Here is a 27,044-nt window from a genome sequence, read left to right as displayed (position 1 = left end):
TTCCTAATAGGAATGAAAAACTATATTTTAGGCCACAGCCTTTGAATCAAATCAAAACTCTTAATAGTTTTGATAACTATCGTAGTCAACAAAAGATTAACTCTGTCGTAGCAATCTTCTAGGCAAGGTTAATTACCTTCTGGAGTCCTGGACGTAATCTTCTTGGATGCGAACTGTTTGATATCTATTAATTGCATATATATCTTCGCGGGGACTCACGTAGCTTAGTGCACATGCAATCAGAAAGGATAATTGCAATTAAAGGTGATTGCCCATTCCATGTGTTCTACGTCCATTCACCTTAGTTGCATGGAACCTTGATTGCTTGCTTAATTGGTCCACCGTAGGACCTAACATGCATGGGCAACTATATATATATATATATATATATGGGTGGTGCTATTCACACACCTTTTTTATCTATTCACACACCCCTTCTAATTTTCTATTACTTTAATTCAATCTTTTTTATAAATTACCCTAACTACCCTCTCTTGTAAATCTGTTTCTTATTCAATTTTCTTTTTTCTATTTGGCAATTTAATCATGAATCAAACATAATTATACAATAAATCAATTTTTTTACCTATAAATGAAGGAAAAATAATACGTTTATTAAGTGGAATGACATGTATTATTAGAGAAATAATATGCTTCTCAAGGTACCAACTTAATCTAAATTGTAAAGTTCTCCTTATACTTTGCAACGTACCAAACTCAATGCTTGTTGGTTTATGATTCTTAATCTAGGTGCATCATCCTGAAAAGAAAAAAAAATAGAATCATCGTTCTATCCACTTCAGCCACATGCTTCCACACTGCAGCTGATGATGAGCACAAAATTTGGAGATGCTCTACATAATATTGAATGCAATGAGTTGCAATGTTCGTGTAGGGACAAAACTATGTTCTACTAGCATAATATAGTAGAACAAATCATGTTGATAATCATAAGGCCATCATTATTAGGTTGTTGTACAGATCTATAATTGCTCAATGGATTCAAATACACCAAATAATTTCAGTTAGAATCTTATCAGAAATAGTGGATTTAAAGGGGCTCGAATGATCACTGAACTCATTTTTTTTTCATGTAAAATTTTCTCAAAAGATGGGTCTAAAGTTTCTTATTCTACCATGATTAAACTTCAAAGCATCATATTAGATAGATAGAAAGACTATGCATGCTAGAGAAGTTTTTGATGAAAAAGAAAAAAGGGAATGGAAAAGAGTTGCGGGAAATATGGATTTGAAGATGATTGACTTACCAAATAAGAAATAAAAAAATAAACATAATTATAAAGAAGGGTAATTAGGGTAATTAGGGTAATTTTTAAAAGAAAATTGAATTAAAGTAATAGAGAAATAGAGGGGGTGTGTGAATAGAGAAAAAGGGTGTGTGAATAGCACCACCCATATATATATATATATACCTTTCTTGACACTCGCGAGCAAGCATTATTGTTTCCTTACCCAACTTGTTCGCGTCCGCGTAATCTCAGCCATATATGCAGCTGCCCTCTTCCCTCTTGCACAATACTTGGTAATTAAGCAAATCATCATATTTAATTATCAAATATTTGATAATTAATAGTAAATCGATGAATATCCAGATTTGTCTCAAAATTGCTTGGCCTCCAAGTAGGCTTTATTTAGCCTCTAAACAATATATTCCGAACTTATCGAAAATAGATAGCTTGGGGCACGGATATTGGCTCGGTTTTCTTCGAGTCCCCATTGTCGGGAAAAAATGTTAATTTTGGGTTCAAACACTTGGTGAGAGGATCATGATTAAGAAACACCTAATTAGCATTAATCTAATTAACTAGCTGTAATACCGTTATAATCTTTGATCTTCTTCGTATTCTTGTTAATTGGATCTGATATGATCGGGTCAGACAAGTCATGGTATGCATGCCCGCATTGACGTGGCTACTTACTGTAATGGTAAAAGATCAGTGGGACTAACGCGCCCTTCATGGTCAATCCCTCCCTCTGTAAGTCAAACTTTGTAGACAACCCTAATTCATATGAAAACACATATAAAAACAAAAATTGAGTGATGGAGTCTAGAAGAAAACGAGCGCGTGATCCTTGTGAGTAATTCTTTATCGAAAGATCGGTCGCGTTTGAAATACAGAGTAATATTATTATAAAGCAAGACAGAGTCGTGGGTTTAGTGTATATATATCAAACTAGCTACCTCCTCCTTTCTCAACAACTTCACAGTTCACACACCTTGGTCTAATTCTAAACAGATCGAGATCGCATCCATACTACGTACTAAGCCCTTCATCCTTCTCCTACTAATTTGTTTGTGGTGCGCGATTAAATCTGGTCGTACTGTACGTTGGAGCTAACTAGCAATGGAGAACATGTTGGGTCTGTTGAGAATTCATATCCAAAGAGGAGTGAACCTTGCCGTCAGAGACATGAGAAGCAGCGACCCTTATCTCATTGTCAGAATGGGCAAGCAGGTACTTTCATTTCTTTTCTGCTTTCTTTCTTCCATTTCTGGGTTTGGGAATTATGTATCTACTTTTCCGCTGTAACAAATTTATGGCAGAACGTTCTACTAAATTGTAGATTGCTATATGAATTTAAATAGTATCCGGAATAGCTTGCAATAGGCCTTCAATATCTTCAACCAAGCAACCGATCACTGATAATCCTGATCCTTACAAAAAACAGCTTGGACCGATAGATTGTAAACTATTTTCTTCTGGTATTGATGAGGCACTTGGATTTATTATTATTATTTTTTCCTTGATTGGACTAGTATTTTGTTTTCATTTTAACCTTCTAATCTGATCCTATGGTTTGTTTTTATTTTCTCTCGGCCCTTGACTTTTTCATTGAGCATGACATAGCGGTCAATCGAAAGCACTATATGACAATCAATAAATTAAGAAAATCTAATAGAAATATAAAAATTGAAAACAACATCGGTCTCGGTAAATATGGAAATTCTAAAGTTCCAATCCTCATCTTGTAGTTTTTAACTCATAGCTAATAGAGATTCCTTTGTAATGCAGAAGCTAAAGACTCGTGTAGTGAAGAAGAGCGTAAATCCTGAGTGGAATGAACAATTGACTCTTTCAATTGCTGATCCAAATCTTCCAATCCTTGTCTCTGTGTATGACAAGGATACATTTAGTTTTGATGACAAAATGGGGGATGCAGAGTTTGAGATTGGTCCATTCATTAAAGCCTTGAAGATGGGTTTCCAAGGCCTTGAAGATGGAGCCATAATTTCTAAAGTGCAGATGAACAAGCAAAACTGTCTAGCTGAAGAGAGCTGCATTATTTACTCCGAAGGCAAACTTGTACAGAACATGGTTCTCAGACTCAGAAATGTGGAGTGCGGGGAAGTGGAACTCCAATTGCAGTGGATTGATGTACCTAGTTCTAGGGGTCTATAGTTACTGATCTCACTGTGTCTGATTTTCCGTTCGTAATGTCCAGAGGAGTTACAGATGCTATCCTTCCATGTATTGTCATCAACATATGGGATGTGAGAATCTAATAAACTACAAATTGTATGCGATACCTTTTCTATTTCTATGTATGTATGTGCACAGTAAAAAAGAAATAAATATCGCTTTCTCTAGATTGACAAAATGTCCTATGAGAAGCTCTGCTAGGATTTTTCTAGGGAGCACCAGGTTGGAGAGGGCTTTCGACCTTTCAACGGTGTATCGGCTTCTTCCCTCGTATACTTGTGGGTCTTTTGGTTGAAATGAGCATGGAGGATGCGGCAACGTTCTTTGCCAGGAGAAGGAATGTTTTATTATTGGGTCCTATTTCGGGGTTCTGGCAAGTTTGTTTCTTTTCTGAGTTTTTTTTTTGGAGAATTCCACAAATGGTCACTCAACTATGACTCATTCGATACTTTGGTCACTGAAGTTTCAAATATATCACTTTGGTCACTCCACTATTACACTGTCAATCACTTAAGTCACCCAAAGAGTATTTTTTATAATTTCTTTTTTAATGAAAAAAATTAACAAAGTGACTTAAGTGATTGACAATGTAATAGTTGAGTGACCAAAGTGATATATTTGAAACTTCAGTGACCAAAGTGTCGAATAAGTCATAGTTGAGTGACCATTTGTGAAATTTTTCCTTTTTTTTTTTTTGAGTTTTGTTTCACCGATCATGGTGTTTGATTGGTTATTTGGTAAACATCGGTGGTTTCAATGGGTTTTGGTTGGATATATTGGTGTGTGGAGATGGCGTGATTGGTTGCGAATTTTGCTGGGGCTAGAATTCTGGAATTCTGCTCTAGTCGGGGGGGGGGGGGGGGGGGGGGGGCTAGAGCTTCGAAGTAGGATGTTGTTGTTCCTCTGTCGATGTCTTTTGCTAATGGTCTTGGATTGTTTAGAGGCATGGGTCTGGATTTAGTGTATCAATTTAAAACCCTATCAATGTAGTAAGAATAAGTAGGGATCGTTCTCAACCGGGGATTAGGGCCTAATTAATTCCTGAAAAATAAACGTTAGCAAAACAAAATAAAGAATAAATATTCACATTATTTACAAAAATAAGAAGGGGGTTTTCGATTTGATTTATCTAACAACTAAGTAATTATACACATGTGACACATCAAAACCAAGAATCAAATATAATTAAATGAATGGAACGAAAATAATATGTAATTAACTACTATTAACATGTTGGCAAGGTTTCAAACATCAAATCACGAATCAAAAGATATTCAAGCATAGAATCGATCAAGAACGAACCATGAACGCATGCATAAGTTCTTAGTACTTCCCTTAGTTAAATTAACTAGATGAACGCACCATAGTTAACCCTATTAATCTTGTAATTACTAGTGGTAGCTAATCACTAACAAAGACAATCATAACGCAGTAAACACATTGAAAGTTTGATCAATTCAAGTCAAGAACACAAGTTAGAACGCTAATCAAGCATGCAAAACTCATTGTTGATTTACCTAAGTATTTATAGGTTTTCCACCGAAATTATTAAAGCCTAGAACGCTAGCACCTTAATATGGATTCAATTACATGTTTATCAACCTAAGTATGCATCCAAAGATCAATTAACACATAACAATTGGGATTGAAGTTCGAAATTAACAATCATGCAAGAACACTTTGAAATCGCAATTTATCTTTTTGAAAACCTAAAACCGAATTCATGCTTCATAGTATTTGGAAATCACATAACTAAATTCAATCTTTCATCCACCATAGAAATCGCAAGTCATAATCCAAGAACATAAAACCAAATCGCAATTTAATTAAAACCCGAAATAGTTTTACATAGTTCAAAACCGAAAACAGAAAATAGAGTTCCATGGTTACACTTTTCGATCTTCAAGGACGCAAGAAGCTTCAAAAGGTGGTGGAGAGGATGAATGCTACGGCAAGGATGCTTGAATGGATGAATGGATGCTTCACGGTCTTGAACTTTGGATTTCTTGACGTTACCGAAACTTGGAAAAGAAAGGGGAGTGTTTGTGGCTTTTGATTCTGAATTTTGTGGTGTGTAGAATGTCTTCACAAAGCCTCCCTTATATAGTGAATGGCAAGGGTTAGGGTTCCCTTGAATTTCTCTTCAATGACATCACTTTGACCAATAGAAAAATAGCATATGAACTTGGAGAGCAAGTAACCTTCTATTGCCGAATTCTTCCATGTTCTTAGATTTAATTTTGGCCTCCCTTGTATGTAGAGTCATAAATCAATTCTTATTCCTCTATTTTCTCTCATAAAATCCCAAGAAAATCTAAAATAATCCCTTAAAAGTTATTGCCGAAATCTTTTATTCTTCCTTGTAATTCTCACGGCAAAATCATGTAGAATGGGCCTATGACTCATCAAAAACGTCAAGAAGGATCTAGAGCATCATGTGCAAGTCACATGCTTCAAACTTCGGGCCAAACTTCCCCAAATGGGCCAAATCGTAATCCATTATCAACATTGCCGAAATTCCTTTAATATTCAAGAACAATCTCGAACTATCTTGAGTCATCTTCAAGACACAGCATCTCCTAACATCACCAGGACTCCTAGTGTCATCAGGTTTCCTAGTCCAACTGGGACTCTGTCATTTCTCATTTCCGAACATCATTTTTCCGAGCTCACTCCTAGTTGCATTAGGATTCCTACTTCAACTGGGATTTCCTGTTTCAATTTAGGAAAGTTTCCATTTCTCCATTTCTTTCCCATTTCTGCTCCTCATTTCCTCCTTGCCTTCATTTCCATCATTTCTAGCTCTTCTTAGCTCATTTCTTGCGTTTGAAGCTCAAATGTACCTATAAACACAAAACTAAGTCAGAAATGATATTGTTAAGAGAATAACTAAGTAAAATGTAGAGGAAATAATACTAAGAACATAGAAAATATTACTCCGATCAGAGGGGGCTAGAGCTTCGAAGTAGGATGTTGTTGTTCCTCTGTCGATGTCTTTTGCTAATGGTCTTGGATTGTTTAGAGGCATGGGTCTGGATCGGGTCGATGGTTGCTGCGACAGCCTATTCGCATATGGTAAGACTCTTCCCCGTGTGTTGTTCTGGTCACAGGTGATTGGGCGGCGCGGTGGAGATGCTCTACATGATGAAACGGTGCTCCTGGGGGTGGGGTATACGTCTGTACAGGTCGGTTTTAGGCCCAAACCGACTTCGACCCGAAACAGTCAATTAGGCCCAAAGTCCAAATCAACAATTGACTTAAAAATGATTGAGCCGAATTTTCGAGTCAGCCCAATTCAGTTTCAGGTCATTTTAATGGTTTTTTTTTCCTTCTAGCGAATGTCCGTTTTTAATTGCCTTTACTATCTTCTTTTTAATTTATATTTTCTATACATATCAACCCAATTTCTTATTTAACAAAATATTAAAAAGGGAAAATTTTGCAAACAGTTATCCAGTAAAGGCCACTAATAATTATTATACATAAAGTTCCAAACCAATCATTTCAGTACACGAAATCTGAAACTCGACCCACAATCAGTACACGACGTCAATGACGCCGTTAATTTGACACCAAAATGTCTATTCTGCCCTCAGTTTTTTTTTTTTCTCTTCTTTTTTTTTTCCTTCGTTTTTATCTCTTTCTTCTTCCTTCTTCCAGCTCCACGAAACTCACCTCTGTTCTTCATGTGAGAAGAAGCCCGAGCTCACCCACTTCGAAACCCACCTCTGTTCTTTAGTTTTCCTTTCTTTCTTTCTGATTTTTCTTCATCTATTCGATTCCTCCTTCCTCAGATCCCTCTCTCTCTCTCTTTCTTGCTGTGGATCCGGAAGAAGGAAGAAGAAAGAGATAAAAACGAAGGAAAAAAAAAAAGAACAGAAAAAAAAAATTATTAAAAAAAAAAACTGAGGGCATAATAGACATTTTGGTGTCAAATTAACGGCGTCATTGACGTCGTGTACTGATAGTGGGTCGAGTTTCAGATTTCGTGTACCGAAATGATTGGTTTGGAACTTTATGTATAAGAATTATTAGTGGCCTTTACTTGGTGTACTGTTTGTGAAATTTTCCCTATTAAAAAATCTAACAAATAATAACCAATTTTTTTAGCTTTATTTTTTCTTTTATATAATTTTTTGTTGGTTTCAAGGTGAAATTCATGAACTGATTGTGAGAAGTTGAGAATAAGAATAAGTCGACTAATAGCCCGAATTTGCAGATTACAAGATTACAAACAACAGAATATTTGAAAATTTGAGAAAATTAACAAATCATATCAATTGCAGAGTGCCAAAGTTCTCAAAAAAAAAAAAATAATAATAATAATAACAACAACAAAATAAAAGTTTTAAACACAAATTCTCAATTCCCAACAAAAAAAAAACAATAATAACAACAACAATTCATATCATATCTTTAAACACAGATTCTCAATTCCCAAATTGCATCGCAAAATAAATTCCTGACTTCATGTCAATCCCTCTAGATTTGCTATCATTCCATATCTTGCAATACATAATTTAAAAATCATAAACCATAATTTGAATCATATATTATATAAACCCAAATAAAACAGACATGCAATTCCATATCTCAATAGCCTAATTCAAATCCTAAATAGAAGTTGAAAGGACCCGCCCCGAATTTCACCCTAAAATCCGAAGTAGCCATGCGGGGCCCACCTTAGAAGAAATTTTACCAAAAATTTGGCAGAGCTTCCCCTACCCAAAACTTGTAGAAAGACAATTACACTTCTAAACAATCCATCTTTATTCTCCTGGAGCCACCCTGCTCCCCGATTCACAACAAACTCCACCACAACACAAGTCTCAACTTAAAAACGTTTTGCCACTAGGTTATCAAATCAATCTAATATACAAGGTATACAAGAAAATAAAATAGAAAGGTAAAGGATTGATAAACCTACAATGCGGAAGCAGTGACAGCTATGCCTCAACTCCATATACTCCCAACCTCAACTAATCTAGCCTGCAAATTGGGCATTTGAAACCGAAGGGCTCAGGGAAAAGCATTTAAAACGTCAGAGGGAGTGGACGAAAAATAAGTAATTTTAAAAGAAATAAACAAAACTTAATTCTTCCCCAATTTATTATGTTAAAAACCAAGCATGCAGTAAAGTCTTGTACTCTTAATCCTCCTCTAAACTGAAATCTCAATCACGTATTGTAGAACATTTCGAAAACCGTCTCGAAATCTCTTTAAAACCTCGAATCATAAGTACCTCAAAATCATTCAGAAATCTCGAAAACCTCGTAGTCTCATAAATTCCGTTAAAATACTCATATCTCAAAATAGGCGATGACTAGAGGGAATTGCCGACTAGTCATCTCATGTCACTTGGAGGGTACTGTCGTCCAGGACGCATCGGAGGGTGTTGCCAACCGGAAGAAGAGGTGATGGTTAGAGGGTACTATCGACTAACTAGATAGATTAGTCGGTAGTACCCTCTAACCATCACCTCTGCTGATAGCTCTTATTCCAGATAGATTATGTTGACATTACACTAGACATGGACTATATATTGTTAAGAGTGGTTATCAGTTGGCACAAAACTACAAATTTTGAAATGAGGGGAGTGAAGGCAGTTCTAATCCACATGACCCGGTCTAGAAGTATGTTTGGTGTCTGAAAGCTCCAGCTGCTGCCAAGGCCTTTCTTTGGCGTGCGATCCATTACATCTTTCCTTGTGCCTTCTGATTCACACTCAATTTACGTGTATTTCTAGCCCTAATTACCTTGAAATTAGCGAATACTCAAGTATTATTTCGTAGTATTCCTTTGTTTTCTTCGTTCGTAGGAAATTATGGTCAAGAGAGGAAAAAGACGAAAAAAGTAGTGAATTCGAGCAAAAAGTCAACTCCGACTAAAGGACGAAAAGTCAACTAGTTGACCATCGGGTCAACCAAGTCAACTTGGCCCGATAGCAAGAAGTTCAAGGACCAAGACCAAAAAAGCACAAGTGAAGACCCAAGCCCAGTTGTATTACATCTTTGTATTCAAATTTCAAACTCAAAATAGATGTAATGACAATAATAATAGTGGACCACACATCACACATGTGGATGAGATATTTATTTGTGTTCACACTAGGCACACACTCACTTACACTTTTTGACAAGCCCCACCCCGGATTTCACCCTGAAATCCGAAGTGGCCCTGCGGGACCCACTTTTAAAGAAGATTTTACCGAAAAATTTCGGCAGAACCTCCCCTAAAAGTAGGCAACCCAACTTGTAAGAAACCAAAAACACTTCTAATAACCCAACCGTATCCTCCTGGAGCCACCCTGCTCCCATGTTCCAAACCAACTCAAAATCAAAGACAATAATAGTATTTCAAATACTTAAAGTCCAACGAAGCTCCATAATTAAAATACAACAATTCACCAAAGTTAGGTCATAGACCTCAAATATAATTTATTACAAGTCTGGGTCACAATTCCCATAGTAATCAGAGCAATCTAAAAACAAAAATTGATATAAAGTTCAGTAGGTTAACAGGTAACCTACTATATGAGATAACAGAAGCAGGTGCGATCACTATGGCTCACTCCTAATGCACCGAGCAGCAACGCTGTAAACTGGGCATTTGAAACCGAAGGGCCCAGGGGGGAAAGCATTTAAAACGTTAGCGTGAGTGGACAAAAAGTTAATAATTATAACATAAAGAAAAAGGAAAAAGTTTCATACTTTCCCACAATTTAGCTTTGGAAAAATAAATTTCCGATGCATGCAAGATTTAGAAAATTTATTTTCTTAACTTCGAAAGGAGCGTAAGAAAGAAATAATCCAGCCCCGCTGGTTAAAATAAATAATCAATATGGGGAAGAAATATAACCATATGGGTAAAGGAGTCCCTTAGGCTCTACCCTCGACTGCCACTCACACATAGATTGTGTGAGGAGGAGAACTAATAACCTCGATTACCACTCACGTGAGGAGGAGAATAAATCACCTCGACTGCCACTCACAAACACAAAGTAAGTGAGGAGGAGACACTATAGAACGACCCCAGTATGGTGAAGAAAATAATCGAAAACCAGTAAATCCATAATCCATAAAGCTTCCCCAATTTCTCACGAGAAAAATAAGTATATTCCAATGACATGGCCCCGCACGCCAAAATATTCTCAAAATCATAACAAATAGGCAAGAAAATAATCGATAACTATAAATCGTCGAAAATCATATAAATCATAATTGATCTCAGAAAATCAAATCATGTTACCAAAAATAATTCACAAATCCAAATCCGAGCATAACAATTTCATATCCGCAATTCATACGGAAAACAAAGCCAAAATTATAATCTGGAGCAAAATATTATGCTCGATAAATAACATGATAAGTAAATAAATCAATCAATCATCATTTTGGAAAAATAAATGCATGCATCATTATTTAAAACAAAAGTCCACTCACAGTATTCTGCTAATCCTGTCGTCGATCGGTATTCTCCTCGTATGGAGACTACTCTCATCCTGTACAAATAGCACTCGTAAAAATATAATTACATGACGGAAATTTTTAAATTTACGATAATTAGAAATTGAAATTCTAAACGACTCCTTTAAACCCAACTCCTTCAATCCACATCGGATTCCATCCAAACTACACCAAAAAAGTCGATTCGTCAATTTACAAATTCTAGGCAAATTCGAGAGATATCCGCCAGTCGGATTCTCGAAATTCGATAACCGAAATTCTAACTTTTCAAAAATTCAAAATTTCTCCAATCATCACTAAAATCACATTTACAGCTTCTACAACTCAAGTACCATTTAATTAGCTAAAAACAGAAACCAAAACTCTGCCCTACCCACCACCACGCGCCACCCACAGTGGCGACGCCCACGACAACTCCACCATAGGCCACCAAATTTAACCAACAAGCACATCTCAACAATCCAAACATGTTTCTCAACTACACCTAAGCCTAATTATACCCAAGGTTCTAAAAAACGCTAGGCACTAGTCGGGCGGAAACCCGGGGACTAGGCGGGGACTAGGCGGTTTTTAATTTTTTTAATTTTATTGTTATTTTTATAACATATAATTATATAAATAAAAATTAACCATTAATTTAATAACCAATCAACCATTTCTATATATACACTTCAGTTGGGTGTGCTCCTCAACCTAGGTTCGAATCCCGAAGCTGTCAAAGTGGCCAGGCACTGTGCTGCAATGCACAGTTGGAGCATTTCACATGCGCCGAAGGGGTTTATCTTGGGCCTAGGAAGCCTTTGGGTTCCCCTTGACAAAGTAAAAAAAAAAAAAAAAAAAAAATATACACTTCAGTTTACCAAAACAGAGCATAATTCAAAAATGAGCATACAACCTATCAATTGATTCAACTCCCATCCAAATTACCAAAACAGATGCTATTCAATTCCCATCCAAAACTGCCAAATTTCATTATTTCAAACCAGAGACAGTAACCAAAGTCCAAAACAAACTATCAATTGATTCATACTCCCATCCAAATTACCAAAGGTCCAAAACAGATGCTATTCAATTCCAAAACTGCCAAATCTCATTATTTCGAATCAGAAGTCAAAACAGATACAAAAACTAAACTAATATAGCAACTTTTAGTACATAGCAACTTAGTAATTCAGATTACCCATTACTCCATCAGTACACAACAACTTCTTCTTCGTGTTCTAATGTTCGACTACCCATTACTCCATCAGTACATAGCAACTTAGTAATTCAGATTACCAAACTAATATACATAACAGAAACACAGTAAATTTCTAAATGGATCAACGAGGGTGAACTGCATAATACCAATGGTGGTGAGTCGTGAGTGGTGAGGACGAGTTTGACTTGGGCTGTTGGGCACCGTGTTCTTGAGCTGCTTTAAGAACCTTTTTGGGTTCAACGGGATCCTTTGGTGCTCTTTGGTGCTCTTGTCAATAATTCTGATTCACTCGAAACCCAAAACAAAATCAAAAACAAAATACCCATCACTCCATCAGCGACTACCAGATTTACAGATTACCAGCAAATCAGCGACTACCCATCACTCCATCAGTTAAACCCAGAAAGGCAGAATTTCGACTTACCACTTTACCAGAAAATCAGCGACAGTCACGGGCATACGGCGTCACCGGCGACTCGGAGAAAGGCTGAGAAGAGAGGGCCTGTGCGGCCGTGCCGGAAAGAGGGAGAGAGAGGAGCGATGGGCCAAACGGCGATTTACAGTTTTAGCGTTTTAGGTTTCGTCAATTTGGTTTTAAGGATTGAAAGGTTATAAAAAAAAAAAAAAATGGAGGAAACGCCTAGGCCCCAACCGCCCAGCCAGACCCGCCCAGGTCGACTAGGCGGCCGATTTTCAGCCCGACGCCTAGCTTGATCGACTAGGCCAAAAGCGGAACGGCATAGAGGCCCCTAGCGCCTAGGCGGCCGCCTAGGCCGATTTTTAGAACCTTGATTATACCTGGAATTGCCGGAATTGGAGCAAAATCCGAAGAACACCTAAATGAACAGTGAAAACTTCAATTCGTCGATTCTCCTTCCACACCTCAAATTGGATCGTGAAACTTGGAGGGATTCGTCTATGAGAAGTGGGCTTTCTAGAATGATCGGTTTTGTAGCCAGAGGTAGGGCTGGACACGGGCCGGGCCCAACTATAATTTCACTGGGCCCTGACCCGGCCCTTTTTAACAAAAACAGGGACCGGCCCGGAACCGGCCCGTTTCATTTCGGGCCGGGCTTGTGGGCTTTTGGGCCCAAAAACCTGTATTTGACCATTTGCTTATGCCTATATATATATATATATATATATATATATATATATATAAATGCTCCCAGTGAATTCCAAAATATTATGAATGACATATTCAATCCATATAGTCATTTTTCCATAGTCTATATTGATGATGTCCTTATTTACTCACAATCACTCGATCAACATTGGAAACATTTGCACCAATTCTTCACCATTATCAAAAACAATGGTCTAGTTGTATCTGCATCAAAAATCAAACTCTTTCAAACTAATATTAGATTTTTAGGATTCAATATCCATCATCTCCAAATTAGTCTAATAGATCGAGTCATCCAGTTTGCTGACAAATTTCCTGATATCATTCTAGACAAAAATCAATTACAAAGATTTTTAGGATCATTAAATTATGTGGCAGATTTTTACCAAAATCTAAGAAAAAAATGTAAACCTTTATTCGATAGATTACAAACCAATCCCCCTCCTTGGTCATCAGTTCATACTTCTCTAGTTAAAGAAATTAAAAGTTATGTCAAAACTCTCCCATGTCTAGGTATTCCCCTAGCCAATTCTTTCAAAATTGTAGAAACTGATGCCTCAGAAGTTGGTTATGGTGGTGTCTTAAAACAACAAATCTCTCCTAGTCATCCTGAGCAAATCGTTAGATACTATTCCGGAGTCTGGAACCAATCACAAAGCAATTACAGTACTATTAAAAAAGAAATTTTATCTATTGTTTTATGTATTAGTAAATTTCAAGATGATTTATTAAAGGGCTAAATACTGTTTACCACCCTGTGGTATGGACCTCACATCAATTCAGTCCCTCGACTTTCAATTTCATCAAAAACACCCCCGAACTATCATTTTCTCGTCCAATAGGTCATTCCGACTCAATTCCGTCTAAATTGGACGTTAAGTTTGACTTTTGAGGGCTAAAATGGTCATTTCAACATAAAAAATTAAAAAAAAAATGAAAAAGTAAAAAAAAAAAAAAATTTCTGTTTTTTAGTTTTTTTTTTTTTTTTTTTTTTTTTTTTTTTTTTTCTGTTTCTTCGTTTTATTTATTTATTTTGTCTTCAACCTATATACCACAAGTTATAATAGGTTTATAAAAACAAAAAAAATACTCTAGGTAGTTGAAAGCCGCCAGCTGGTCTACGATATTTGTGACATATCTCCAATAAAGTGAAGAATTTAGGATATATCCCCAATAAAGTGAAGAAATATCTGTAAAAAATAATTTTACACTTTATCTGTAAATAAATATCTGTAAAAAATGATTTTACACAAATATTTCTTCACTTTATTGGGGATATAAAGATATTTACAGATAAAGTGTAAAATCATTTTTTACAGATATTTCTACACTTTATTGGGGATATATCATAAAATTCTTCAATTTATTGGAGATATATCACAAATATCATAGATCAAAAATGATTTTACACAGATATTTCTTCACTTTATTGGGGATATACAGATATTTATTTACAGATAAAGTGTAAAATTATTTTTTACAAATATGAGTTTTTCCATTTTTATTTGCTTCCCCGCTGTGATCGAATGAGAATGGATAAGAGGCCTATTTCTCAAATATATGTTTATCAATACTAAATAACTAAATATCTTAATTTGATTAATTAGAGACGAATATTTTTTTAACTATTCCATATTTAATATTTCCTTTACTATTTTTTAATAATGTTTTTTGATATTTTACTATATAAAAAATAAAATAAAAATAAAATTATATAAATTCTAAATAAAATATTTTAGTACATGGTTTTTTATTTCTAGATATTTATTTTCTTCACTTTATTGGGGATATATCCTAAAATTCTTCACTTTATCAGAGATATATCACAAATATCGTAGATTAGCGAGCGGCTTTCAACCACTTAGAGTATTTTTTTTTGTTTTTATAAACCTATTATAACTTGTGGTGTATAGGTTGAAGACAAAATTAAAAAAAAAAAAGTAAAAAAATTAAATAAAAAAAATAAGAAACAGAAAAAAAAAAAAACTAAAAAACAGAATTTTTTTTTTTTTTTAATTTTTTTATGTTGAAATGACCATTTTAGCCCTCAAAAGTCAAACTTAACGTCCAATTTAGACGGAATTGAGTCGGATGAACCTATTGGACGAGAAAATGATAGTTCGGGGGTGTTTTTGATGAAATTGAAAGTCGAGGGACTGAATTGATGTGAGGTCCATACCACAGGGTGGTAAACAGTATTTAGCCCTTTATTAAATCAAAAATTTTTAGTTCGAGTTGATTGCAAAAGTGCAAAAGATGTCTTAGAAAAAGATGTTCAAAATATTGCTAGTAAACAAATATTTGCCAGATGGCAAGCAATTTTAAGTATTTTTGATTTTGAAATTGCATTCATTAAAGGCAGTGACAATCACATTCCAGACTTTCTAACCCGGGAATTTCTACAGGGTTCCAAACATGAAGACCCGATCCTCCACCGGGAGAAATCCCTCAAAACCAGTAAACGAAGACCCTTTTGATATTTGCCCAACTGTTCCCAAAAACACAGTCAAACCAGAATCATCAACACCAGTCAAACAAGAGTCATCTTCTAGTTTAGTCCCATATGCTGGACATCCACCCCTACCATTACCACCCAATAATAGATTCAATAGCATTGGTAGCACCCTTGGTACTAACCGTCCCAATTACCAGTCAGCCTTAGTTAATCAATATGACCCATTCAAATCTGACTCCCAAACAAATTACAAAAAAACCTCTCCTTACTATCAGAGAGCGGTTCACCCTCTTTTTTATATTGAACTACCCATGAGTCATCTAAAAAACCCAATGTCTTTAGTCAAAGCTTACTACCCTCCTGGTTTTCACTTTTTACCTAGTCACCCAACCAAGTCCTTAAAATTTTACAGAGACATTCTCTTTGAAACTAAGTCAGTCACCATTAAACCTATTCCAGATACAAAAGACCCAACCAAAATCTTATACCACTCTCTCTACATAGTTCGCATCATTTCTCTTTCTCAATGGGGTGATCCTCCTTTCACCTACCACAAATGCGGAGAACTCTCATTCAATTACTATGATTATGAAGCTGCATGGAATGTCATCTTCCTTCATCAAACTGATGATTCCAGTCATTCATGGTTCTTAAATTTCGATTTCAAATTCAACAGACAATTTCCAATGTGGTTCCTCGGATGGTGGAGGGCTCATGGTTGCCCCTTCGACATCCTTCCACAAGAAATCAAGAATGCAGTCACCTGTTTCTCAACAGTAATGAATTTCACAAACTATGACTTGAATTTTCCAGTAGCATTACATTTTATGGCTAAATACAAGCTCCCCTGGATCTTCAAATGGCATTACGAAGTCAAAGATCATGAAGTCTCCAGACACTTCCTAGTCAAATGGTGGGATAAATTCAAAACTGAAAGAATTATCTCACAATTTAATGAAGAATTTCCAGTCACTCCATCACAACCTACTCAGTCAAGAGCTCCAGTCACTCCAATGCCACCCCAAACGGCATCTACCTCTCGGTCACAACCTAAATCCCTCAAGTCACATTCCTCTTCCAAGCCCAAAGGGAAAGCAAAGTCAACAAAGTCAGATACATCTTCCAAGTCAGAAGAATTGAAAGAGTTAGCAAAACAGCTCTTAGCACAAGCAGCTAACCTCAGTAATGATGAAGATGAATCTGATGAAGAAGAAGAAAATTCTTCCCATTCCTCATCCTCATCTCGCAGTCATCCAGTCACTCCCGGTAAACCAGTCAAATGGGCTGACTTTCAAGACAGCCAAGACCCATATGAAGACTTTGAGTAAATCAGTCAAGATCCACTACCAAGACAGTCCACTATTCATGAAGACAGTCCACTATTCATGAATAGTAAAAGAAGGCAAATTCCTGTCACATGGCAGAAGGCAAAAACACAGCTAATCGTGCTGCTTCCTGTTTTTGGCCTTTATCGAGTAAAAGCAAATTCCCTCAAGTAAAAAAGGATTCCCTGCCCGTAATTTCCGGGCTTCAAGATCTATATAAGGAGCTCCCCTCCTTCAGTTAGCGGAGTTCAATTTTTGCATTTTCTCTAGTTTCTAATTTAGGAGCTCATGTGTTGAGCAGAATCCCTTTTCTTCCTTCATTGTAAACAGTATCGAAACCTTCATGCATACTTGGTTTTGAACTAGTAAGTGTTTTGTAATTCATAGTTAAAAGTCAATTTTATGTTTCAATAAAGTCAATTTTATGTTTCAATAAAGTCAATTTTATGTTTCAATATTTACGATCTCTATTAATTTTATGTTTCAATATTGACGATCTCTATTACTTACTTATAGATATTTTCCACTTCCGCACTCTTTCTGGTATCAGAGCCGTAAGAGTTGATGATATTTGATTAAGTTAAAATATAATCAGATTTCATTCATATATAGCTGCAAATTTCAAGCTGTTGAAGATTTGAATCAAAAGACAATATCAAGATACAAAGTTCAAGCTGCAAATTCGAATTCAAAGTGTCCAAATTCAAATACAAATATCCAATGAAATATAAAGTCCTAAAGTCCTAATTCAGATGCAGCAATTTAGCAAGCCATTTTTCCAGTCTCCTATCCAGCAGCAAGGCAACCATCCATCAATTGGCTTCCACAGTTTTACCTTCAATAGCCATCATAAATAGATTTAGATAACAAAGAACCATTCAAGCTGCAACTTTACCATTAATAACACTACTCAGAGAACCTACTTCAATAACAAAGAACCATTCAAGAGCCAAAACTTTACTCAACTAGGAGTATGGCAGTACTAAATGCAATTTGGTCAAAAATACTATGTGCACTGCAAACTGTAATGCGAAACTAAAACTTTGAATCAACAAATCAGAGATGAAATATAGAGATAACTTAGCTGGGTAATCCCAAGCTTGGTTATTCGGCCGGCCCACTCCTAGAAGCATTTGTGTTAAAAAAAATAAAAATAAACATACAGAAAGCCACTAACTTTACCTAAAATGAAGATGCAATGCTTGTTCTCAAAACCAAGACTAACAATCAGTCTCATCAAGAATCCACAGATATACACACAAAACTCAAATTTTCAACATCATATCCCCAGTGTAGAAACATACACATACCTGATTGAGCTACTGAGGATGATAAGACTGATGGCGGGGGTGGTAGATGGTGGACGTGAGGTAGCGAGCGATGGGGACTGCATGTAATGATTGCTGGAGGCAAAAGTTTGGGTTGATGAGATTCAAACTCCTGAGACTCTCACTGTCCTAACTCCTAAGTGCTACTTCAATACCAATATTCAAGATTATCAACAAGTCAATATACAAAAATACCAGAAACAGCATATCTCTTAATATCTAAACAAATACCAAAAACTGCAACTCAACATAATCAACTTTACTCATTCATTTCAGAAATTGCAGGTAGCAAATAAAATAGCAATATGCAGCAAGCAAGCAAGCAAAAATTAATGCAGTAGGCAATAAATCTGTAAGACCCCGGAAATTCGTTATTAATTTCTAATGGTTTCCGGGAATTAATAAAGTGTTTGTTTGTACGAGTTCGTGGTTCAAGGATGGAGCGGAAGTGTTTCGGATGAATATTTATTCGAAGAATATGGTTTTAGGGGGGGGTGGCAATGGTTGACTTTTATACGTTGGATTTCTCCGAAAACTTCCTTCACAAAAGTTGTAGAGCGTGTCGATACGAGTTCGTTAGGGGTGGGCTCGCGAAACCGAAAACCGAAAAAAACCGCACCAATACCCGAACCGAAGCCGAAAAAAACCCCACCGAAAAGCTAAAAACCGCACCGCACCGAATCTGGTCGGTTCGGTTTTCGGTTTCGGCCCGGTCGAAACCGAACCGAACCGAAAAACCGAACTCCCCAGAAACGGCGTTGTATAATTGTATATGTAGAATCGGTAACCCTAAAAACCTAAAAGAGTAAAAAACTCATTCCGCGTCCGCCTCTCTCACTCAAAACAGTCAGACTATACTCCTCTCTCTCTCTCTCTCTCTCAGTCTCAGATCGCGATTCGACCTCAGCCCCGACCCCGAGTCTCGACCTCTCCCTCTCTCTGTGACCTCTGTCTTGATCACGCTTCGACCTCAGTCCCCAGTCTCGGCGTGAACGACCTCTCTCTCTGACCTCTGTCACAATTGCATAACGTCGGTGGTCGTCGTCTCTCTCAATACTTCGCCGGAAGTCGAAGCTCTCTCCGGTAAGCATATATCTATTACCCTTCTTTGTTGTGCGTTAATTTCACTTCAGTCTCTGATTGATTTTCATCTTCAGCAAAACCCCATCGATCTGGGCTTTTTGACATCTGTGGATCGGAGCACCATGAGCTCAAGGCCAAGGATGAGAATACCCTCCTCGTCGGTTAGCCAGTCGCCGTCTTTGGGCTCAGGTAATGATGGATCTCCGAGTTACTGAATAGTTTGAGTTGATTTTGTAGTTGTTGTGAAGTATGGGATTGTAGATCTAAGTGCTAAATCAATTATGTGATCTTTTTTTGTTACAGAAACTGGAGGTGATCCCATGGTGTCGGCTGGTGTTGATATTGTCCGCAGATCTGTGCAACCCCTTTCAAGGTCCGATCTCTGTTTCATGCTTGATTCGATCTTAAATAACTCTGACAATTAAACCCCTTCTCATATTGTTATGGATAATTTAAACCCCAATCAATAACCCACAAAACCAGCTCATCTGATTGTTTTCTTCAACCTGAAAGATTTCGTGTTTTGGACTTTTGATTTTGATAAAACAAGAAGGAAACAAAGATTAAATCTTTATGTTTTAATTGCAACTTAGAGATCGAATAGAGGGTAAAAGATCTGAAAGAGTTTGTTTCTGAACTTGTTTAATAATATTATAGATCCTCTATTCGTGTTTGTGTGTTTGTTTTGAATTTATGTTTATGATGGATGGTGGATGTACGTGTATATAGAGATGAGAGACAGAGTGTTGATTGCAGTATGTCTTCGTATATGCATGAATTTGAATGGCTGAGCTTTTTTAGGTTGATATAGCTAATACAAGGTTTAATTCTATCTTCAGTATGGCTGAGCTTTGATTGCATCAGTATGACTTGGTTTTTGTTATGTCCTTGTGATTTCATTTCGGTGACGGCGCTGGGTTTGGGCGATAGGGTTTATGCCAAGATTTCTAGGGTGGAGATGGATGAGCGTCCACAGAGATTGGATGGAATAGGACAATCTCAATCTGCAGGTAGAATCAAATTTGAGCTTAGTTTTGTTTCTTGCAATGTGTTATTACAGTTGACGAGTCTAGTGATTTTTGCAGGTCTCATTTTGTAACATATTGATGTTCTACTGCAAAGACGGGAGCAAAAGGCACTTACAAGGGTATGGTAAATTACTGGACATATATAATGGCATGTATTTGATATATATAATCTAGTCATATATAATATCATCAGTATAGTCTGATCGTAGGAGGACCTACTAGTTGATCATGTTGGTTTTCCTTCTATGTTTGCCCACTTTACTTTTCTTATGTCCATTTCCATTGGGTAAATTTAGCATATGGTTACCTCATTTTTGATTGCCAATGTGAAGATTATCTCTTTTCTTGATCATGAGTTAGGTTGACCTTTTGTATATTGTGATCAACAGGCTTGTGCAAATTACAGTTTTGGACCATTGAGTGGTTTGTTTATCTATGAGTGGTTTGTCTATCTATGAACTACTGGGATCACATCCTTTCTGCTTATCCATTGCCTGTAAGTTCGGAACTTGGACCCAAATCATCTTTGTTCTGTTTCATTATTGTATAATGTGTTTTTGTTCATGTTGTTTCTGTTCTTGTTTGCAACTCGTATTTCATTTGCAGGTGTTGAAAACTATAGGGTTTGTGGATATGAAGCAAGCTAATCCTTAAGGCGATATTCTGATATGGGAACTTCCCAAATGAGAGCAAATGTCCAATGGCCTTGATAAGGCTCCAACGGCCTTGTTTTTTAATGTTAATGATTTGCTCTTTTAATTTTTTTTATTGATAAGGCTCCAACGGCCTTGATTCCCAGTTTTCAAAGTAATTTGTTAAAAGAAGATGGACATGATTCAGGACTCAAGTAGACTAAATATATTAAAATATATATATAAATGGTTATATTTGCGGATCAAATAGACTAAATATATTTAAACATATATAAATGATTAAAAAAATAAAATAAACCGAACTTCAACCGAACTGAACCGAACCGGACCGGTCGGTTCGGTTATCGGTTCTTAATTTTCAAAAAAAAAAAACCGAACCGAACCGAACTTAATTTCGGTTCGGTTTTCGGTTTAGGGTCAAAACCGAACCGATTCAAACCGAACCCACCCCTAGAGTTCGTGGACATGTGGAACGCTGAAATCGGAGTTCGTATGAGAAAGTTATGAGCGATTGAAATTTGGGGAAATTTCTATAAATATAAGAAAATTTCGGATTTTTTCATAAATCCCAAAAGTTCTGGAAATCCCATTTTCCTCCCCAAATTCGCTCCATTCTCTCTCCTTCCTACCCGTGCGACCAGACCCGAACCCGGTGTACCGACCCAGTTCGATCTCTTCCGTCCAACGTCCACCGACGACGAGACCACCGCAGACGGCTTCGTCTCCTCGTCGTCGTCGTCCCCTTGGTGCTCGATCACGGCAGCAGCCACCGGAACTTGGAGATCGGAGCAGCCACAGACCCTAAAACGGATCAGGCCGGATTTCACCGATTCCGGTATCCCCTTGGCCGATCCATTCCATTTTTGGGATCGTCTCTTCCTCCTGATCATCCCCATATAAGCCTTGCATCACGATTTGGAGTGTAGAGCAATGGATCAAGGTTTGAAGCTTTTGACGTCCCATGTTGAATCTGGAAACCTGATCAGAGGGTCAATATTAATTCAACTTCCAAGCTTGATCTAGGACGATCTAGACCGAATCTCACTTAGCTCCAGGTATGAAGGGGGCTCATCTCTTCATTTTGAACATGTTTGTAGTTGACGACTTTTGCATCGGAGGTGGTTGACTCGGTGTTGACCACCGCCGTTGACCACCTGCTGACCCGTCGCTTGTGGCGGCGCGTGGCAGCGCGTCAGACCATATTTTTGTGTTCTGTTTTCAGTTTATGCATCTACGCATCGATACGGTCGTTTTGATATATTATAAGGTTATTTTAGAGAAAGTTGATGCATGCTAGATTTACGGTTTTACGCGTTATCTTCGGTTTGCGATCCGTGAGGATCCGACCATCAGATTTACTTCAAATTGTGATATGTTGATCGTAGAGTTGTTCCGATGATTTTGTGTGGTCACGGATGAGGATCAAACCATTGGATCGTCGTTTAAGTGTGTTTATTGAATCAATTGCTAAGTTAGGATCGTATTTTGATTAGGTGATTGACGATTTTGGTTGGGCGGACGGTTGTGATTGTGATTTTGGGCAGTAATGAAGACGCAGTTGGATTTGAGGTGAGTAAATCTCACGTGGTTCATTTATGAACGGGTTACTTATTAGTCGGAATTGTGTGATAAGTTGTGAAATCGTTTTTCATAAATAAATATTTGTTTTAAAATTATATGAACTTGATCGACAACGGTTCATAGGTGTTTGTACCTATTTTTGGTAAACCGGCTTGTAAATCAATTGGCCGATAGATGAGGAAAATATAGTGCTTTTCTTGTTGATACTCGATAAATTTTATATTTATGAGATTTTATTAGATATTGACTTTTGGAGAAGAAATGAGAAGGGAAGGAAATAACGGCGATAATTATTCTTTGATATAATTAATGCCGAGATTTTATTGAGTTTGAAGGCATTGAAGACAATATTACAGAAATTAAAACAAATCAAATATAATGGCGCCGTAAGAAGGAAGTAGTAATAGTGCGGTTAAGGAATGAAGTAATATGGAGCATATCTTAATTTCGGTCATTAAGATCGAAATTCATTTAATTTAATTGTAATTTATTTCCTAAACCTTATGTATGTGATTGTATAAATACGACCCTCCTAGGTCATTGTAAAAGGGTCCCCGACCAACACAACTCAAAATCAATACATCAAATTCTCTACAATATTAATCTTTTCATTCTTTCTCTAGCTTACTTTAATTTTTATCGCTTTCTTTACCTTCTGCACTTTATCTTTCCTGCAATTTACTCTTCAGTCTCTTTAAATTTCATGCAATTTAAATAGTTCGCATTTAGATTCTTGTTCTTTCACTTTTCGCACTTTACTTTCTGCAACCTACATCAAAAAATAAAAAAAGAAAAGCAATATCGGTGAAGACGCCGAAAGTCCTTGCAACAAAGGCAAGAGAACCCAGCAGCCGAGACGGTTCCTTCCTCGGCCCACAGTCACTTGAAAGAAGTCAGATCAAGCGCAAATCTTATCAAAACCTCGCTTGGCCAATTGGGCCCGAGTTGGCACGCCTGCGTATCAATAAGGACAATTGGACTTTAAATCCCTCGGCTATTAATTTGAGCCGAGACAATTTTGAGGCAAACATCTTTTTGGGCTATGTTTGTACCTATTTTTGGTAAACCGGCTCGTAAATCAATTGGCCGATAGATGAGGAAAATATAGTGCTTTTCTTGTTGATACTCGATAAATTTTATATTTATGAGATTTTATTAGATATTGACTTTTGGAGAAGAAATGAGAAGGGAAGGAAATAACGGCGATAATTATTCTTTGATATAATTAATGCCGAGATTTTATTGAGTTTGAAGGCATTGAAGACAATATTGCAGAAATTAAAACAAATCAAATATAATGGCGCCGTAAGAAGGAAGTAGTAATAGTGCGGTTAAGGAATGAAGTAATATGGAGCATATCTTAATTTCGGTCATTAAGATCGAAATTCATTTAATTTAATTGTAATTTATTTCCTAAACCTTATGTATGTGATTGTATAAATACGACCCTCCTAGGTCATTGTAACAGGGTCCCCGACCAACACAACTCAAAATCAATACATCAAATTCTCTACAATATTAATCTTTTCATTCTTTCTCTAGCTTACTTTAATTTTTATCGCTTTCTTTACCTTCTGCACTTTATCTTTCCTGCAATTTACTCTTCAGTCTCTTTTAATTTCATGCAATTTAATTAGTTCGCATTTAGATTCTTGTTCTTTCACTTTTCGCACTTTACTTTCTGCAACCTACATCAAAAAATAAAAAAAGAAAAGCAATATCGGTGAAGACGCCGAAAGTCCTAGCAACAAAGGCAAGAGAACCCAGCGGCCGAGACGGTTCCTTCCTAGGCCCACAGTCACTTGAAAGAAGTCAGATCAAGCGCAAATCTTATAAAAACCTCGCTTGGCCAATTGGCCGCGAGTTGGCACGCCTGCGTATCAAGAAGGACAATTGGACTTCAAATCCCTCGGCTACTAATTTGAGCCGAGACGATTTTGAGGCAAACAATAGGTAAGTAAAATGAAGTTTGATTATAAAAATGAATTTCTTGATTTTAGTACGTATGAACTATAGTTGGTATTAGTGGCCATTCCTGCGTGAATGACTACGTATATATATATATATATATATATATTTACGTGGAATATATATATCTTGGTGGAATTGAGTGTGTAGCTTACTATTGTTGTGCAATGTGATGTTGAGGAAAATATATGGTTTTGGAAATAAAAGATGGTTTTGTTGGCTTTGAGTTTTGAAAGAAATAGGTATGGTTTTGGAATGGTTTGAGTTGAGAAACAATATTTGGAAAATGATTTCATTATTGTTTGAGGCTGTTGGAAATGAGGAAACAATATTATGTGATGACCTGTGTGGTGATCTGTGTGATGATCTGTGTGATAACCTGTGTGGTGACCTGTGTGGTGATCTGTGTGATGATCTGTGTGGTGACCTGTGTGGTGACCTGTGTGGTGACCTGTGTGGTGACCTGTGTGGTGATCTGTGTGATGATCTGTGTGATAACCTGTGTGGTGATCTGTGTGGTGATCTGCATGATGAGCTGTGTGGTGGTTGGCGTTATTAATGGATGTTTTTAGTAAATGTTTCTATTTATTTCTATTATTGAATTGTTTGTTTTCAAGGTAATCTCCTGAACTAAGTTATATGCAGAGATTACTGCCTTTTGTATTGTTTGTTTTAAATGTAATCTCCTGAACTAAGTTATATGCAGGGATTACTGTCTTTTGTATTGTTTGTTTTAATGTAATCTCCTGAACTAAACTATATGCAGGGATTACTATGAATTCTCTTGTTTGTTTTCATGTAATCTCCTGAACTAAGTTATATGCAGGAATTACTTGTCACGCCCCTGATTTTTAACAACAATAAAAATCGATATATATAATCCCATAATTATACATGCGTGAATGTTCAGTCATCAATACAAATACCTGGAACATCTTTCCCTTAAAACAAGTACTTACTGATACACTGAACCATCCAAGTTAATATACACTCGCTCCACAGAGTTATATATTACAAAAATTTACGAATTTAAATTGTCATCACAAAATAAAACGTAAATGCTTCTTAGAGCTTACTGCATAGCGGAAGTCATATATTGGCAAAGCCAACAAAAATTGCTTCCTACCCGTTCTGCTGCCAACAAGCTCCTTCAGCTTCAGCCACGATTTTCCTGACCTGCAGGATTAGCCCCTACACCATTGAATGGTGCACCGGGGTTGCCAAACAACAAACCCGGTAAGCTTCTTCAAGCTCGTATGAGTAACTCATGAACATCAATCAACAACTCACGTCAATCTACTTAAGGAAACATGCCACCATGATTTCCTTCTAACATTCCATATCCTTTCCATAGAAAGGACAACATGAGTCACCGCTATGACCATGCCCTATTTGCTAACTTAACCATCAAGTAGCAATTCAAGTCTCATCTAGACAATTAAAGAAGAATGCCATCGGAACTCTCCTTTAAGCTGCATACCTATGAGTCTCAAGCAACCTCGACCGTTACTCCCATAAGCTATCATGACAGACAGACTAGAGCTCTATTGAAAACGTAATCACTCGTCCTACCAAGGACGTGATTACCAACTTCCTGCCTTGCTCACCATCTGCGACCTGTCACCATCTGTGACATATGATTTCAGACCCCGTCTGATCATGAAATCAAACATCAAGGTCGCCATCTGCAACCTGTCACCATCTGTGACCTATGACCTTCAGACCCCGTCCGGTCTCAAAGTCGAACGTTAAGTAAGTCACACCTGACCTAAAACGTTACTAACATCTAATCTCGGCTTTCCTTATCCCTGCTCACCATCTGTGACTCTTGGTACAAAGACCAATACATTTAAATGAGTCACGCTTGACTCAAAAATGTAACATCAAACATCAATACATTTCAACAATAGAAAACATCTTTTTCCACAATATTGTTTCCATGAAAAGTGATATTCAACAATAATATAAGCATCATCATGCATATTATTCATCAAACACCATCCACAAGAATATATATATTTCACGTAAATATATATATATGTAGTCATTCGCTCAGGAATGCCTACTAATACCAACTATAGTTTGCAGTTAAATAATTAACGCCAAAACAATAATGGTACTTCTGTTCATAAAGATCCTTGTGAGATTTACTCACCTTGAATTCCCGCTGCGTCTTCAACCAAGAACAAAGCGGTCAATCCGCCAATTAACCGTCCAAATTGTGAGCCCCGGAAAAATTTATCGAGCTCAAGTGAAATAGTTCGATAATTTACTTATCGATTTCGATAAAAGTTAAGTACTCGAGAATATTTTCAAAAAATTTCGTGAAGTGAAATCCTCAATTTAGAAGTTGGATAATGAAGTACACGTCACGATGAGTTCGTGGA

At 36.8% G+C, this 27,044-nt stretch overlaps 1 protein-coding gene and 1 long non-coding RNA gene across 3 annotated transcripts; both read left to right on the top strand.

Moving 5' to 3' along the window:
- The first annotated feature begins 2,263 nt into the window (after positions 1-2,263).
- LOC133721995 (protein C2-DOMAIN ABA-RELATED 1-like) lies at positions 2,264-3,610 on the top strand. Its single transcript, XM_062148780.1, has 2 exons — positions 2,264-2,477; positions 3,036-3,610. The coding sequence occupies exons 1-2, from the start codon at positions 2,367-2,369 to the stop codon at positions 3,420-3,422; spliced, it is 498 nt and encodes a 165-aa protein (XP_062004764.1). The 5' UTR covers positions 2,264-2,366; the 3' UTR covers positions 3,423-3,610.
- Positions 3,611-19,150: 15,540 nt separating this feature from the next.
- LOC133721116 (uncharacterized) lies at positions 19,151-21,302 on the top strand. 2 transcript variants are annotated; one of them, XR_009852069.1, is made up of 7 exons: positions 19,151-19,427; positions 19,502-19,616; positions 19,731-19,800; positions 20,267-20,437; positions 20,513-20,574; positions 20,845-20,951; positions 21,062-21,302. It is a non-coding gene; the product is annotated as an uncharacterized LOC133721116 (long non-coding RNA). The 2 variants fall into 2 exon arrangements; XR_009852068.1 differs by having other exon boundaries at positions 19,731-20,437.
- The last annotated feature ends 5,742 nt before the right edge of the window (positions 21,303-27,044 follow it).

Source organism: Rosa rugosa, chromosome 7 (genome assembly GCF_958449725.1).
Source record: "Rosa rugosa chromosome 7, drRosRugo1.1, whole genome shotgun sequence".
NCBI classification, from domain to species: Eukaryota; Viridiplantae; Streptophyta; class Magnoliopsida; order Rosales; family Rosaceae; genus Rosa; species Rosa rugosa.
This window is presented reverse-complemented; position numbering and strand designations above follow the sequence as displayed.

Bases quoted from the DNA above. Each gene is read 5' to 3' on its own strand.
- LOC133721995 (XM_062148780.1), top strand. From the start codon at position 2,367: ATGGAGAACATGTTGGGTCTGTTGAGAATTCATATCCAAAGAGGAGTG. The intron at 2,478-3,035 runs GTACTTTCATTT...TTTGTAATGCAG, and splicing joins TTGTCAGAATGGGCAAGCAG to AAGCTAAAGACTCGTGTAGT.